The 15870-nt window shown below is 47.4% G+C and overlaps 1 protein-coding gene across 3 annotated transcripts in view; it reads left to right on the top strand.

Moving 5' to 3' along the window:
* LOC139413633 (ABC transporter G family member 20-like) overlaps positions 1–15870 on the top strand; it is a 66407-nt gene that overhangs the window by 25209 nt on the left and 25328 nt on the right. For all 3 annotated transcript variants that reach the window (XM_071161254.1, XM_071161245.1, XM_071161263.1), the window contains exons 8-10: positions 12131–12311; positions 13280–13376; positions 13612–13780. In XM_071161254.1, the coding sequence (XP_071017355.1) occupies positions 12131–12311; positions 13280–13376; positions 13612–13780 (447 nt within the window). The remainder of the gene's footprint in view (positions 1–12130; positions 12312–13279; positions 13377–13611; positions 13781–15870) is intronic.

Here is a 15870-nt window from a genome sequence, read left to right as displayed (position 1 = left end):
ACGGAGTCGACTACTGACAGAGTTGACTGCTGACGGAGTGGACTGCTGACAGAGTGGACTGCTGACAGAGTGGACTACTGACGGAGTGGACTACTGACAGAGTTGATTGCTGACGGAGTGGACTGCTGACAGATTGGACTGCTGACAGAGTGGACTACTGACAGAGTGGACTGAGTTGACTGCTGACGGAGTGGACTACTGACAGAGTTGACTGCTGACGGAGTGGACTGCAATCGGGGTGGACTACTGACAGAGTTGTCTGCTGACAGAGTGGACTGCTGACGGAGTGGACTACTGACAGAGTTGACTGCTGACGGAGTGGACTGCTGACGGAGTGGACTGCTGACAGGTTGGACTACTGACAGAGTGGACTGCTGACGGGGTGGATGGAGTGGACTGCTGACGGAGTGGACTGAGTGGACTGCTGACAGAGTGGACTACTGACGGAGTGGACTGCTGACGGGGTGGACTACTGACAGAGTGGACTGCTGACGGGGTGGATGGAGTGGACTGCTGACGGAGTGGACTGAGTGGACTGCTGACGGAGTGGACTGTTGACAGAGTGGACTGCTGACGGGGTGGACGGAGTGGACTGCTGACGGAGTGGACTGCTGACGGGGTGGACTGCTGACAGATTGGACTGCTGACAGAGTGGACTGCTGACAGAGTGGACTGCTGACGGGGTGGACGTAGTGGACTGCTGACAGATTGGACTGCTGACGGAGTGGACTGCTGACGGAGTGGACTATTGACAGAGTGGACTGCTGACGGAGTGGACTACTGACAGAGTGGACTGCTGACGGGGTGGACGGAGTGGACTGCTGACGGAGTGGACTGCTGACGGATTGGACTGCTGACGGGGTGGACGGAGTGGACTACTGACGGATTGGACTACTGACAGAGTGGACTACTGACAGAGTGGACTGCTGACGGAGTGGACTACTGACAGAGTTGACTGCTGACAGAGTTGACTGCTGACGGAGTTGACTGCTGACGGAGTGGACTGCTGACGGATTGGACTGCTGACGGGGTGGATGGAGTGGACTACTGACGGAGTGGACTACTGACAGAGTGGACTACTGACAGAGTGGACTGCTGACGGAGTGGACTACTGACAGAGTGGACTACTGACAGAGTTGACTGCTGACGGAGTTGACTGCTGACGGAGTGGACTGCTGACGGATTGGACTGCTGACGGGGTGGAAGGAGTGGACTACTGACGGAGTGGACTACTGACAGAGTGGACTACTGACAGAGTGGACTGCTGACGGAGTGGACTGCTGACGGAGTGGACTGCTGACAGAGTGGACTGCTGACAGAGTTGACTGCTGACGGAGTGGACTGCTGACAGAGTGGACTGCTGACAGAGTGGACTACTGACGGAGTGGACTACTGACAGAGTTGACTGCTGACGGAGCGGACTGCTGACGGAGTGGACTGCTGACGGAGTGGACTGCTGACAGAGTGGACTGCTGACAGAGTGGGCTACTGACGGAGTGGACTACTGACGGAGTGGACTGCTGACAGAGTGGACTGCTGACAGAGTGGACTGCTGACGGAGTGGACTGCTGACGGAGTGGACTGCTGACGGAGTGGACTGCTGACGGCATGGACTACTGACAGAGTGGACTGCTGACGGAGTGGACTGCTGACGGAGTGGACTGCTGACGGAGTGGACTGCTGACAGATTGGACTGCTGACAGATTGGACTGCTGACGGAGTGGACTGCTGACGGAGTGGACTGCTGACGGAGTGGACTGCTGACAGAGTGGACTGCTGACGGAGTGGACTGCTGACGGAGTGGACTGCTGACGGCATGGACTACTGACAGAGTGGACTGCTGACAGAGTGGACTGCTGACGGAGTAGACTACTGACAGAGTGGACTGCTGAAGGAGTGGACTACTGACAGAGTGGACTGCTGACAGAGTGGACTGCTGAAGGAGTGGACTACTGACAGAGTGGAATGCTGACAGATTGGATTGCTGACAGATTGGACTGCTGACGGAGTGGACTGCTGACGGAGTGGACTGCTGACAGAGTGTACTGCTGACAGAGTTGACTGCTGACGGAGTGGACTACTGACGGAGTGGACTACTGACAGAGTTGACTGCTGACAGAGTTGACTGCTGACGGAGTCGACTGCTGACGGAGTGGACTGCTGAAGGAGTGGACTACTGACAGAGTGGACTGCTGACAGAGTGGACTGCTGACAGAGTGGACTGCTGAAGGAGTGGACTACTGACAGAGTGGAATGCTGACAGATTGGACTGCTGACAGATTGGACTGCTGACGGAGTGGACTGCTGACGGAGTGGACTGCTGACAGAGTGTACTGCTGACAGAGTTGACTGCTGACGGAGTGGACTACTGACGGAGTGGACTACTGACAGAGTTGACTGCTGACGGAGTGGACTGCTGACGGAGTGGACTGCTGACGGAGTGGACTGCTGACGGCGTGGACTACTGACAGAGTGGACTGCTGACAGAGTGGACTGCTGACGGAGTAGACTACTGACAGAGTGGACTGCTGACGGAGTAGACTACTGACAGAGTGGACTGCTGACGGAGTCGACTGCTGACGGGGTGGACTGCTGAAGGAGTGGACTACTGACAGAGTGGACTGCTGACAGAGTGGACTGCTGACAGAGTGGACTGCTGAAGGAGTGGACTACTGACAGAGTAGAATGCTGACAGATTGGACTGCTGACGGATTGGACTGCTGACGGAGTGGACTGCTGACGGAGTGGACTGCTGACGGAGTGGACTGCTGACAGAGTGGACTGCTGACGGAGTTGACTGCTGACGGAGTGGACTACTGACGGAGTCGACTACTGACAGAGTTGACTGCTGACGGAGTGGACTGCTGACAGAGTGGACTGCTGACAGAGTGGACTACTGACGGAGTGGACTACTGACAGAGTTGATTGCTGACGGAGTGGACTGCTGACAGATTGGACTGCTGACAGAGTGGACTACTGACAGAGTGGACTGAGTTGACTGCTGACGGAGTGGACTACTGACAGAGTTGACTGCTGACGGAGTGGACTGCAATCGGGGTGGACTACTGACAGAGTTGTCTGCTGACAGAGTGGACTGCTGACGGAGTGGACTACTGACAGAGTTGACTGCTGACGGAGTGGACTGCTGACGGAGTGGACTGCTGACAGGTTGGACTACTGACAGAGTGGACTGCTGACGGGGTGGATGGAGTGGACTGCTGACGGAGTGGACTGAGTGGACTGCTGACAGAGTGGACTACTATCGGAGTGGACTGCTGACGGGGTGGACTACTGACGGGGTGGATGGAGTGGACTGCTGACGGAGTGGACTGAGTGGACTGCTGACGGAGTGGACTGTTGACAGAGTGGACTGCTGACGGGGTGGACGGAGTGGACTGCTGACGGAGTGGACTGCTGACGGGGTGGACTGCTGACAGATTGGACTGCTGACAGAGTGGACTGCTGACAGAGTGGACTGCTGACGGGGTGGACGTAGTGGACTGCTGACAGATTGGACTGCTGACGGAGTGGACTGCTGACGGAGTGGACTATTGACAGAGTGGACTGCTGACGGAGTGGACTACTGACAGAGTGGACTGCTGACGGGGTGGACGGAGTGGACTGCTGACGGATTGGACTGCTGACGGGGTGGACGGAGTGGACTACTGACGGATTGGACTACTGACAGAGTGGACTACTGACAGAGTGGACTGCTGACGGAGTGGACTACTGACAGAGTTGACTGCTGACAGAGTTGACTGCTGACGGAGTTGACTGCTGACGGAGTGGACTGCTGACGGATTGGACTGCTGACGGGGTGGACGGAGTGGACTACTGACGGAGTGGACTACTGACAGAGTGGACTACTGACAGAGTGGACTGCTGACGGAGTGGACTACTGACAGAGTGGACTACTGACAGAGTTGACTGCTGACGGAGTGGACTGCTGACGGATTGGACTGCTGACGGGGTGGACGGAGTGGACTACTGACGGAGTGGACTACTGACAGAGTGGACTGTTGACAGAGTTGACTGCTGACGGAGTGGACTGCTGAAGGAGTGGACTACTGACAGAGTTGACTGCTGACGGAGTGGACTGCTGACAGACTGGACTACTGACGGAGTGGACTGCTGACGGAGTGGACTGCTGACGGAGTGGACTGCTGACGGAGTGGACTACTGACAGAGTGGACTGCTGACGGGGTGGACGGAGTGGACTGCTGACGGAGTGGACTGCTGACGGATTGGACTGCTGACGGGGTGGACGGAGTGGACTACTGACGGAGTGGACTACTGACAGAGTGGACTACTGACGGAGTGGACTGCTGACGGAGTGGACTACTGACAGAGTTGACTGCTGACGGAGTGGACTGCTGACAGAGTGGACTACTGACGGGGTGGACTACTGACAGAGTTGACTGCTGACGGAGTGGACTACTGACAGAGTTGACTGCTGATGGAGTGGACTGCTGACAGAGTGGACTGCTGACAGAGTGGACTGCTGACAGAGTGGACTGCTGACGGAGTGGACTACTGACAGAGTGGACTACTGACAGAGTTGACTGCTGACAGAGTTGACTGCTGACGGAGTGGACTGCTGACGGATTGGACTGCTGACGGGGTGGACGGAGTGGACTACTGACGGAGTGGACTACTGACAGAGTGGACTACTGACAGAGTTGACTGCTGACGGAGTGGACTGCTGAAGGAGTGGACTACTGACAGAGTTCACTGCTGACGGAGTGGACTGCTGACGGAGTGGACTGCTGACAGAGTGGACTACTGACAGAGTTGACTGCTGACGGAGTGGACTGCTGACGGAGTGGACTACTGACGGAGTGGATTACTAATAGAATTGACATCTATCAGTGTTGAAGTCTAGCATTTTTGTTGGCTAATAGGGTTGTTAGCTTTGTGAAATGTTAACGATGGTGACGACTAACAGTGTTGACCCCAAACAGTGTTGATGACTTACCATTTTAACTCTTGACTGTTGCCTTTGTGTCCAGTTTATTTTTTCGGTCTGTTAACAGTAACCCTTTATCACCACTAGACGACAGTAACGCTTTATCACCACTAGACAACAGTCCTGCTAACAGTAACCCTTTATCACCACTAGACAACAGTCCTGTTAACAGTAACCCTTTATCACCACTAGACTACAGTAACCCTTTATCACCACTAGACAACAGTAACCCTTTATCACACTAGACAACAGTCCTGCTGACAGTAACCCTTAATCACTGCTAGACAACAGTAACCCTTTATCACCACTAGACTACAGTAACCCTTTATCACCACTAGACAACAGTCCTGTTAACAGTAACCCTTTATCACCACTAGACTACAGTAACCCTTTATCACCACTAGACAACAGTCCTGCTGACAGTAACCCTTTATCACTGCTAGACAACAGTAACCCTTTATCACCACTAGACAACAGTAACCCTTTATCACCACTAGACAACAGTCCTGTTAACAGTAACCCTTTTTCACCTCGAGACAACAGTAGCCCTTTATCACCACGAGACAACAGTAACCCTTTATCACCACTAGAAAACAGTAACCCTTTATCACCACTAGACAACAGTAACCCTTTATCACCACTAGACAACAGTAACCCTTTATCACCACTAGACAACAGTAACCCTTTATCACACTAGACAACAGTAACCCTTTATCACCACTAGACAACAGTCCTGCTAACAGCAACACTTTATCACCACTAGACAACAGTAACCCTTTATCACCACTAGACAACAGTCCTGCTGTCAGTAACCCTTTATCACCACTATACAACAGTCCTGCTGTCAGTAACTCTTTATCACTGCTAGACAACAGTAACCCTTTATCACCACTAGACAACAGTCCTGCTGTCAGTAACTCTTTATCACTGCTAGACAACAGTAACCCTTTATCACCACTAGACAACAGTCCTGCTAACAGTAACCCTTTATCACCACTAAACAACAGTCCTGCTGTCAGTAACTCTTTATCACCACTAGATAACAGTAACTCTTTATCACTGCTAGACAACAGTAACCCTTTATCACCACTAGACAACAGTCCTGCTGTCAGTAACCCTTTATCACCACTAGACAACAGTAACCCTTTATCACCACTAGACAACAGTAACCCTTTATCACCACTAGACAACAGTCCTGCTGTCAGTAACCCTTCATCACCACTAGACAACAGTAACCCTTTATCACCACTAGACAACAGTCCTGCCAACAGTAACCCTTTATCACCACTAGACAACAGTCCCGCTAACAGTAACCCTTTATCACCACTAGACAACAGTAACCTTTATCACCACTAGACAACAGTAACCCTTTATCACCACTAGACAACAGTCCTGCTAACAGTAACCCTTTATCACCACTAGACAACAGTAACCCTTTATCACCACTAGACAACAGTCCTGCTAACAGTAACCCTTTATCACCACTAGACAACAGTCCTGCTAACAGTAACCCTTTATCACCACTAGACAACAGTCCTGCTAACAGTAACCCTTTATCACCACTAGACAACAGTCCTGCTAACAGTAACCCTTTATCACCACTAGACAACAGTAACCTTTATCACCACTAGACAACAGTAACCCTTTATCACCACTAGACAACAGTCCTGCTAACAGTAACCCTTTATCACCACTAGACAACAGTAACCCTTTATCACCACTAGACAACAGTCCTGCCAACAGTAACCCTTTATCACCACTAGACAACAGTCCTGCTAACAGTAACCCTTTATCACCACTAGACAACAGTCCTGCTAACAGTAGCCCTTTATCACCACTAGACAACAGTCCTGCTAACAGTAACCCTTTATCACCACTAGACAACAGTCCTGCTAACAGTAACCCTTTATCACCACTAGACAACAGTCCTGCTAACAGTAACCCTTTATCACCACTAGACAACAGTCCTGCTAACAGTAACCCTTTATCACCACTAGACAACAGTCCTGCCAACAGTAACCCTTTATCACCACTAGACAACAGTCCCGCTAACAGTAACCCTTTATCACCACTAGACAACAGTAACCTTTATCACCACTAGACAACAGTAACCCTTTATCACCACTAGACAACAGTCCTGCTAACAGTAACCTTTTATCACCACTAGACAACAGTAACCCTTTATCACCACTAGACAACAGTCCTGCCAACAGTAACCCTTTATCACCACTAGACAACAGTCCTGCTAACAGTAACCCTTTATCACCACTAGACAACAGTCCTGCTAACAGTAACCCTTTATCACCACTAGACAACAGTCCTGCTAACAGTAACCCTTTATCACCACTAGACAACAGTCCTGCTAACAGCAACACTTTATCACCACTAGACAACAGTAACCCTTTATCACCACTAGACAACAGTCCTGCTGTCAGTAACCCTTTATCACCACTAAACAACAGTCCTGCTGTCAGTAACTCTTTATCACTGCTAGACAACAGTAACCCTTTATCACCACTAGACAACAGTCCTGCTGTCAGTAACTCTTTATCACTGCTAGACAACAGTAACCCTTTATCACCACTAGACAACAGTCCTGCTAACAGTAACCCTTTATCACCACTAAACAACAGTCCTGCTGTCAGTAACTCTTTATCACCACTAGATAACAGTAACTCTTTATCACTGCTAGACAACAGTAACTCTTTATCACCACTAGACAACAGTAACCCTTTATCACCACTAGACAACAGTCCTGTTAACAGTAACCCTTTATCACCACTAGACAACAGTCCTGCTGTCAGTAACCCTTTATCACCACTAGACAACAGTAACCCTTTATCACCACTAGACAACAGTAACCCTTTATCACCACTAGACAACAGTCCTGCTGTCAGTAACCCTTCATCACCACTAGACAACAGTAACCCTTTATCACCACTAGACAACAGTCCTGCCAACAGTAACCCTTTATCACCACTAGACAACAGTAACCTTTATCACCACTAGACAACAGTAACCCTTTATCACCACTAGACAACAGTCCTGCTAACAGTAACCCTTTATCACCACTAGACAACAGTAACCCTTTATCACCACTAGACAACAGTCCTGCTAACAGTAACCCTTTATCACCACTAGACAACAGTCCTGCTAACAGTAACCCTTTATCACCACTAGACAACAGTCCTGCTAACAGTAACCCTTTATCACCACTAGACAACAGTCCTGCTAACAGTAACCCTTTATCACCACTAGACAACAGTAACCTTTATCACCACTATACAACAGTAACCCTTTATCACCACTAGACAACAGTCCTGCTAACAGTAACCCTTTATCACCACTAGACAACAGTAACCCTTTATCACCACTAGACAACAGTCCTGCCAACAGTAACCCTTTATCACCACTAGACAACAGTCCTGCTAACAGTAACCCTTTATCACCACTAGACAACAGTCCTGCTAACAGTAACCCTTTATCACCACTAGACAACAGTCCTGCTAACAGTAACCCTTTATCACCACTAGACAACAGTCCTGCTAACAGTAACCCTTTATCACCACTAGACAACAGTCCTGCTAACAGTAACCCTTTATCACCACTAGACAACAGTCCTGCTAACAGTAACCCTTTATCACCACTAGACAACAGTCCTGCCAACAGTAACCCTTTATCACCACTAGACAACAGTCCCGCTAACAGTAACCCTTTATCACCACTAGACAACAGTAACCTTTATCACCACTAGACAACAGTAAGCCTTTATCACCACTAGACAACAGTCCTGCTAACAGTAACCTTTTATCACCACTAGACAACAGTAACCCTTTATCACCACTAGACAACAGTCCTGCCAACAGTAACCCTTTATCACCACTAGACAACAGTCCTGCTAACAGTAACCCTTTATCACCACTAGACAACAGTCCTGCTAACAGTAACCCTTTATCACCACTAGACAACAGTCCTGCTAACAGTAACCCTTTATCACCACTAGACAACAGTAACCTTTATCACCACTAGACAACAGTAACCCTTTATCACCACTAGACAACAGTCCTGCTAACAGTAACCCTTTATCACCACTAGACAACAGTAACCCTTTATCACCACTAGACAACAGTCCTGCCAACATTAACCCTTTATCACCACTAGACAACAGTCCTGCTAACAGTAACCCTTTATCACCACTAGACAACAGTCCTGCTAACAGTAACCCTTTATCACCACTAGACAACAGTCCTGCTAACAGTAACCCTTTATCACCACTAGACAACAGTCTTGCTAACAGTAACCCTTTATCACCACTAGACAACAGTCCTGCTAACAGTAAGCCTTTATCACCACTAGACAACAGTCCTGCTAACAGTAACCCTTTATCACCACTAGACAACAGTCCTGCTGTCAGTAACCCTTCATCACCACTAGACAACAGTAACCCTTTATCACCACTAGACAACAGTCCTGCCAACAGTAACCCTTTATCACCACTAGACAACAGTCCCGCTAACAGTAACCCTTTATCACCACTAGACAACAGTCCTGCTAACAGTAACCCTTTATCACCACTAGACAACAGTCCTGCTAACAGTAACCCTTTATCACCACTAGACAACAGTCCTGCTAACAGTAACCCTTTATCACCACTAGACAACAGTAACCTTTATCACCACTAGACAACAGTAACCCTTTATCACCACTAGACAACAGTCCTGCTAACAGTAACCCTTTATCACCACTAGACAACAGTAACCCTTTATCACCACTAGACAACAGTCCTGCCAACATTAACCCTTTATCACCACTAGACAACAGTCCTGCTAACAGTAACCCTTTATCACCACTAGACAACAGTCCTGCTAACAGTAACCCTTTATCACCACTAGACAACAGTCCTGCTAACAGTAACCCTTTATCACCACTAGACAACAGTCTTGCTAACAGTAACCCTTTATCACCACTAGACAACAGTCCTGCTAACAGTAAGCCTTTATCACCACTAGACAACAGTCCTGCTAACAGTAACCCTTTATCACCACCAGACAACAGTCCTGCTAACAGTAACCCTTTATCACCACTAGACAACAGTCCTGCTAACAGTAACCCTTTATCACCACTAGACAACAGTCCTGCTAACAGTAACCCTTTATCACCACTAGACAACATTCCTGCTAACAGTAACCCTTTATCACCACTAGACAACAGTCTTGCTAACAGTAACCCTTTATCACCACTAGACAACAGTCCTGCTAACAGTAAGCCTTTATCACCACTAGACAACAGTCCTGCTAACAGTAACCCTTTATCACCACTAGACAACAGTCCTGCTAACAGTAACCCTTTATCACCACTAGACAACAGTCCTGCTAACAGTAACCCTTTATCACCACTAGACAACAGTCCTGCTAACAGTAACCCTTTATCACCACTAGACAACAGTAACCTTTATCACCACTAGACAACAGTAACCCTTTATCACCACTAGACAACAGTAACCCTTTATCACCACTAGACAACAGTCCTGCTAACAGTAACCCTTTATCACCACTAGACAACAGTAACCCTTTATCACCACTAGACAACAGTCCTGCCAACATTAACCCTTTATCACCACTAGACAACAGTCCTGCTAACAGTAACCCTTTATCACCACTAGACAACAGTCCTGCTAACAGTAACCCTTTATCACCACTAGACAACAGTCCTGCTAACAGTAACCCTTTATCACCACTAGACAACAGTCTTGCTAACAGTAACCCTTTATCACCACTAGACAACAGTCCTGCTAACAGTAAGCCTTTATCACCACTAGACAACAGTCCTGCTAACAGTAACCCTTTATCACCACTAGACAACAGTCCTGCTAACAGTAACCCTTTATCACCACTAGACAACAGTCCTGCTAACAGTAACCCTTTATCACCACTAGACAACATTCCTGCTAACAGTAACCCTTTATCACCACTAGACAACAGTAACCCTTTATCACCACTAGACAACAGTCCTGCCAACAGTAACCCTTTATCACCACTAGACAACAGTCCTGCTAACGGTAACCCTTTATCACCACTAGACAACAGTCCTGCTAACAGTAACCCTTTATCACCACTAGACAACAGTCCTGCTAACAGTAACCCTTTATCACCACTAGACAACAGTCCTGATAACAGTAACCCTTTATCACCACTAGACAACAGTCCTGCTAACAGTAACCCTTTATCACCACTAGACAACAGTCCTGCTAACAGTAACCTTTTATCACCACTAGACAACAGTCCTGCTAACAGTAACCCTTTATCACCACTAGACAACAGTCCTGCTAACAGTAACCCTTTATCACCACTAGACAACATTCCTGCTAACAGTAACCTTTTATCACCACTAGACAACAGTCCTGCTAACAGTAACCCTTTATCACCACTAGACAACAGTCCTGCTAACAGTAACCCTTTATCACCACTAGACAACATTCCTGCTAACAGTAACCCTTTATCACCACTAGACAACAGTAACCCTTTATCACCACTAGACAACATTCCTGCTAACAGTAACCCTTTATCACCACTAGACAACAGTCCTGCTAACAGTAACCCTTTATCACCACTAGACAACAGTAACCCTTTATCACCACTAGACAACAGTAACCCTTTATCACCACTAGACAACAGTAACCCTTTATCACCACTAGACAACAGTAACCCTTTATCACCACTAGACAACAGTAACCCTTTATCACTGCTAGACAACAGTAACCCTTTATCACTGCTAGACAACAGTAACCCTTTATCACCACTAGACAACAGTCCTGCTAACAGTAACCCTTTATCACCACTAGACAACAGTCCTGCTGACAGTAACCCTTTATCACCACTAGACAACAGTAACCCTTTATCACCACTAGACAACAGTAACCCTTTATCACTGCTAGACAACAGTAACCCTTTATCACCACTAGACAACAGTCCTGCTGACAGTAGCCCTACATTGACCCTATTGCCTCCTACCATCCACCCACCCACTGTAGACTCCTTCAGCTATGTGAGACGTCTGACTGTGTTGACTGCTTTCTGTGTTGACTGCTTTCTGTGTTGACCACTGATCATATAAACCCTTGACTGTGTTGTCTATCTCCTCTACTGCCCCATCCACCCACTGCAGACCCTGGAGAAAGCCTTCCTGCAGCTGTGTGAGACCTCAGACCAGGTGGGCTCCAAACACAGCACCTCCCCTCTGGGCGGGGTCCTAGAGAGCAGCCAATCATTCGAGAGCGGCCGGGACGAGAGTCTACCAATCCTGGGAGCCGGATCGGGACCAGTAGAAGAGCTGCCCAAATACTCAGGTAAATGTAGGGTTGTATAGACACTACACTGTATATACTCAGGTAAATGTAGGGTTGTATAGACACTACACTGTATATACTCAGGTAAATGTAGGGTTGTATGGACACTACACTGTATATACTCAGGTAAATGTAGGGTTGTATGGACACTATACTGTATATACTCAGGTAAATGTAGGGTTGTATGGACACTACACTGTATATACTCAGGTAAATGTAGGGTTGTATGGACACTATACTGTATATACTCAGGTAAATGTAGGGTTGTATGGACACTATACTGTATATACTCAGGTAAATGTAGGGTTGTATGGACACTACACTGTATATACTCAGGTAAATGTAGGGTTGTATGACACTATACTGTATATACTCAGGTAAATGTAGGGTTGTAATGGACACTACACTGTATATACTCAGGTAAATGTAGGGTTGTATGGACACTACACTGTATATACTCAGGTAAATGTAGGGTTGTATGGACACTATACTGTATATACTCAGGTAAATGTAGGGTTGTATGGACACTACACTGTATATACTCAGGTAAATGTAGGGTTGTATGGACACTACACTGTATATACTCAGGTAAATGTAGGGTTGTATGGACACTACACTGTATATACTCAGGTAAATGTAGGGTTGTATGACACTACACTGTATATACTCAGGTAAATGTAGGGTTGTGTGGACACTACTGTATATACTCAGGTAAATGTAGGGTTGTATGGACACTACACTGTATATACTCAGGTAAATGTAGGGTTGTATGGACACTACACTGTATATACTCAGGTAAATGTAGGGTTGTAATGGACACTACACTGTATATACTCAGGTAAATGTAGGGTTGTAATGGACACTACACTGTAGACGAACACTGCTGAACATTGCTGAACATTGCTGCTTAAACTGTGTGTGTGTGTGTGTGTGTGTGTGTGTGTGTGTGTGTGTGTGTGTGTGTGTAGCGGACTGGAAGGTACGAGTCAGGCATGTGATGCCAAAGTGGAGGAACATCGCAGCTCTGATTATCAAGACCACGGTGCGGATGAAGAGAATGCCAGGGTGAGGATGATGATGGTGGTGGTAGTGATGGTGATAGTGATTTTGGTGGTGGTGGTGATGATGAAGGGTGATGGTGTTTATGAGGATGATAACGATTTTAATGATGGTGGTGGTGAGGATGATAATGAGGATGATGATGAGGAGGAGGCAGAGGATGATGACTAAGAGGAGTAGTAGTAGAATGAAAATGAAAGATTTCCAATAGTATTTGACCCAATGTCTGGTATCTGTCCAGGTCCCTGTGTTTCCAGTTCCTTCTGCCAGTCATCCAGATCTCTCTGATGTGTCTGTGTATCGGAGGAGACCCCAAAGAAATACAGGTGGCTGTGGTCAACAATGAGACCTCCTCCAGCTCCTATAGCCAATCCCTGCTCTCCTTCCTGGACAACTCCAGTGTGCAACAGGTACTGGACCAATCAACTGGGTGGCATTCATTAGTGCATACCGTAGCAAAGCGTTTTGACACGGAAAAGGAAAAACAAGCCTTTCTTATTGGACAAGTTCAGGTAGTCCCTCCCTGTTTCAGTCTGGAGGCAAACTAAATGTCAGTTTGTTCGGTATTAAGGGGTCAGACAGAGTTTGTTGTGGAGGAGGGGCACGACCTAAAAGAGGAAGTAAGAAGAGTTACACTCTACACTCAGTCCCTGTTTACCTCTAGGTAGCTGGTTTCACTTCTGCTCTGCTCTTTATCATTCCAAAAACACGTTCATGTGCTGTGTGTCTGTACAGAAACAAGCCAAGCAAAAGCACTTTCAGAGCGAACTCTATAATTCACCTTTAAAATTTGTGTGTTTTGTTATTGCAGTACGACGAAACAGTTAGAGTATCTACCACACTGTCCTCCTGGTCAAAATCCCGTGAGCAAAATTACATCTAAAAGATGTATAGAGTACCACATTATGAGTCATAATACCCATAAAACCTAGCGGTCAAACAGGGAAATGGTTCCAATCATTTTTCCACCATTCATTTTTCCCATAGGGGATTTTAGAAACACTTCGAATAAGGGCTGTGTTTCGTGTAATTCTTACCCTGGGGTGACGTTTTGATGACTGTGTAAATCTCTTTAGGACTTAAAAAAAAAGAAATGTAACCTTTATTTTAACAAGGTGCATTTTTCCTTGCTTTGACTGTGATATGTGATTGTTTATCTACCTTAGTTGAATGCTCTGACTGAAAGTCTCTCTGGATAAGAGCGTCTGCTGAATTACCAAAATGGAAATCTGGAAATGAACATTATTCTAATGAGCTCCGCCCCCCAAATAAAGACCACATTTGATTGGTCTGAACCGGACCAAATCTTAACCAATCATAATGGACCGGATGTGTTTGGACGTTGAAATTAAGGCGTGTACAGAGGTGACCAGAAAACGTTGTCTGTGGTTGTTGAAATCAAAGCCAGGGCAGACGGACCAAATTTCAACGTCATTTCAACATCAATGGACAAAGGCATTGGACCGTGCTCACTGGGAAGTAGTCCACTAGATGGAGGAATAGGGTGTAACACTGTCCTGCTGGTCAGACTTAGTCCACTAGATGGAGGAATAGGGTGTAACACTGTCCTCCTGGTCAGACTTAGTCCACTAGATGGAGGAATAGGGTGTAACACTGTCCTCCTGGTCAGACTTAGTCCACTAGATGGAGGAATAGGGTGTAACACTGTCCTCCTGGTCAGAAGTAGTCCACTAGATGGAGGAATAGGGTGTAACACTGTCCTGCTGGTCAGACTTAGTCCACTAGATGGAGGAATAGGGTGTAACACTGTCCTCCTGGTCAGACTTAGTCCACTAGATGGAGGAATAGGGTGTAACACTGTCCTCCTGGTCAGACTTAGTCCACTAGATGGAGGAATAGGGTGTAACACTGTCCTCCTGGTCAGAAGTAGTCCACTAGATGGAGGAATAGGGTGTAACACTGTCCTGCTGGTCAGACTTAGTCCACTAGATGGAGGAATAGGGTGTAACACTGTCCTCCTGGTCAGACTTAGTCCACTAGATGGAGGAATAGGGTGTAACACTGTCCTCCTGGTCAGACTTAGTCCACTAGATGGAGGAATAGGGTGTAACACTGTCCTGCTGGTCAGACTTAGTCCACTAGATGGAGGAATAGGGTGTAACACTGTCCTGCTGGTCAGACTTAGTCCACTAGATGGAGGAATAGGGTGTAACACTGTCCTCCTGGTCAGACTTAGTCCACTAGATGGAGGAATAGGGTGTAACACTGTCCTCCTGGTCAGAAGTAGTCCACTAGATGGAGGAATAGGGTGTAACACTGTCCTCCTGGTCAGACTTAGTCCACTAGATGGAGGAATAGGGTGTAACACTGTCCTGCTGGTCAGACTTTGTCCACTAGGTGGAGGAATAGGGTGTAACACTGTCCTGCTGGTCAGACTTAGTCCACTAGATGGAGGAATAGGGTGTAACACTGTCCTGCTGGTCAGACTTAGTCCACTAGATGGAGGAATAGGGTGTAACACTGTCCTCCTGGTCAGACT

This window comes from Oncorhynchus clarkii, chromosome 1 (assembly GCF_045791955.1).
Source record: "Oncorhynchus clarkii lewisi isolate Uvic-CL-2024 chromosome 1, UVic_Ocla_1.0, whole genome shotgun sequence".
Taxonomy (NCBI): Eukaryota; Metazoa; Chordata; class Actinopteri; order Salmoniformes; family Salmonidae; genus Oncorhynchus; species Oncorhynchus clarkii.
This window is presented reverse-complemented; position numbering and strand designations above follow the sequence as displayed.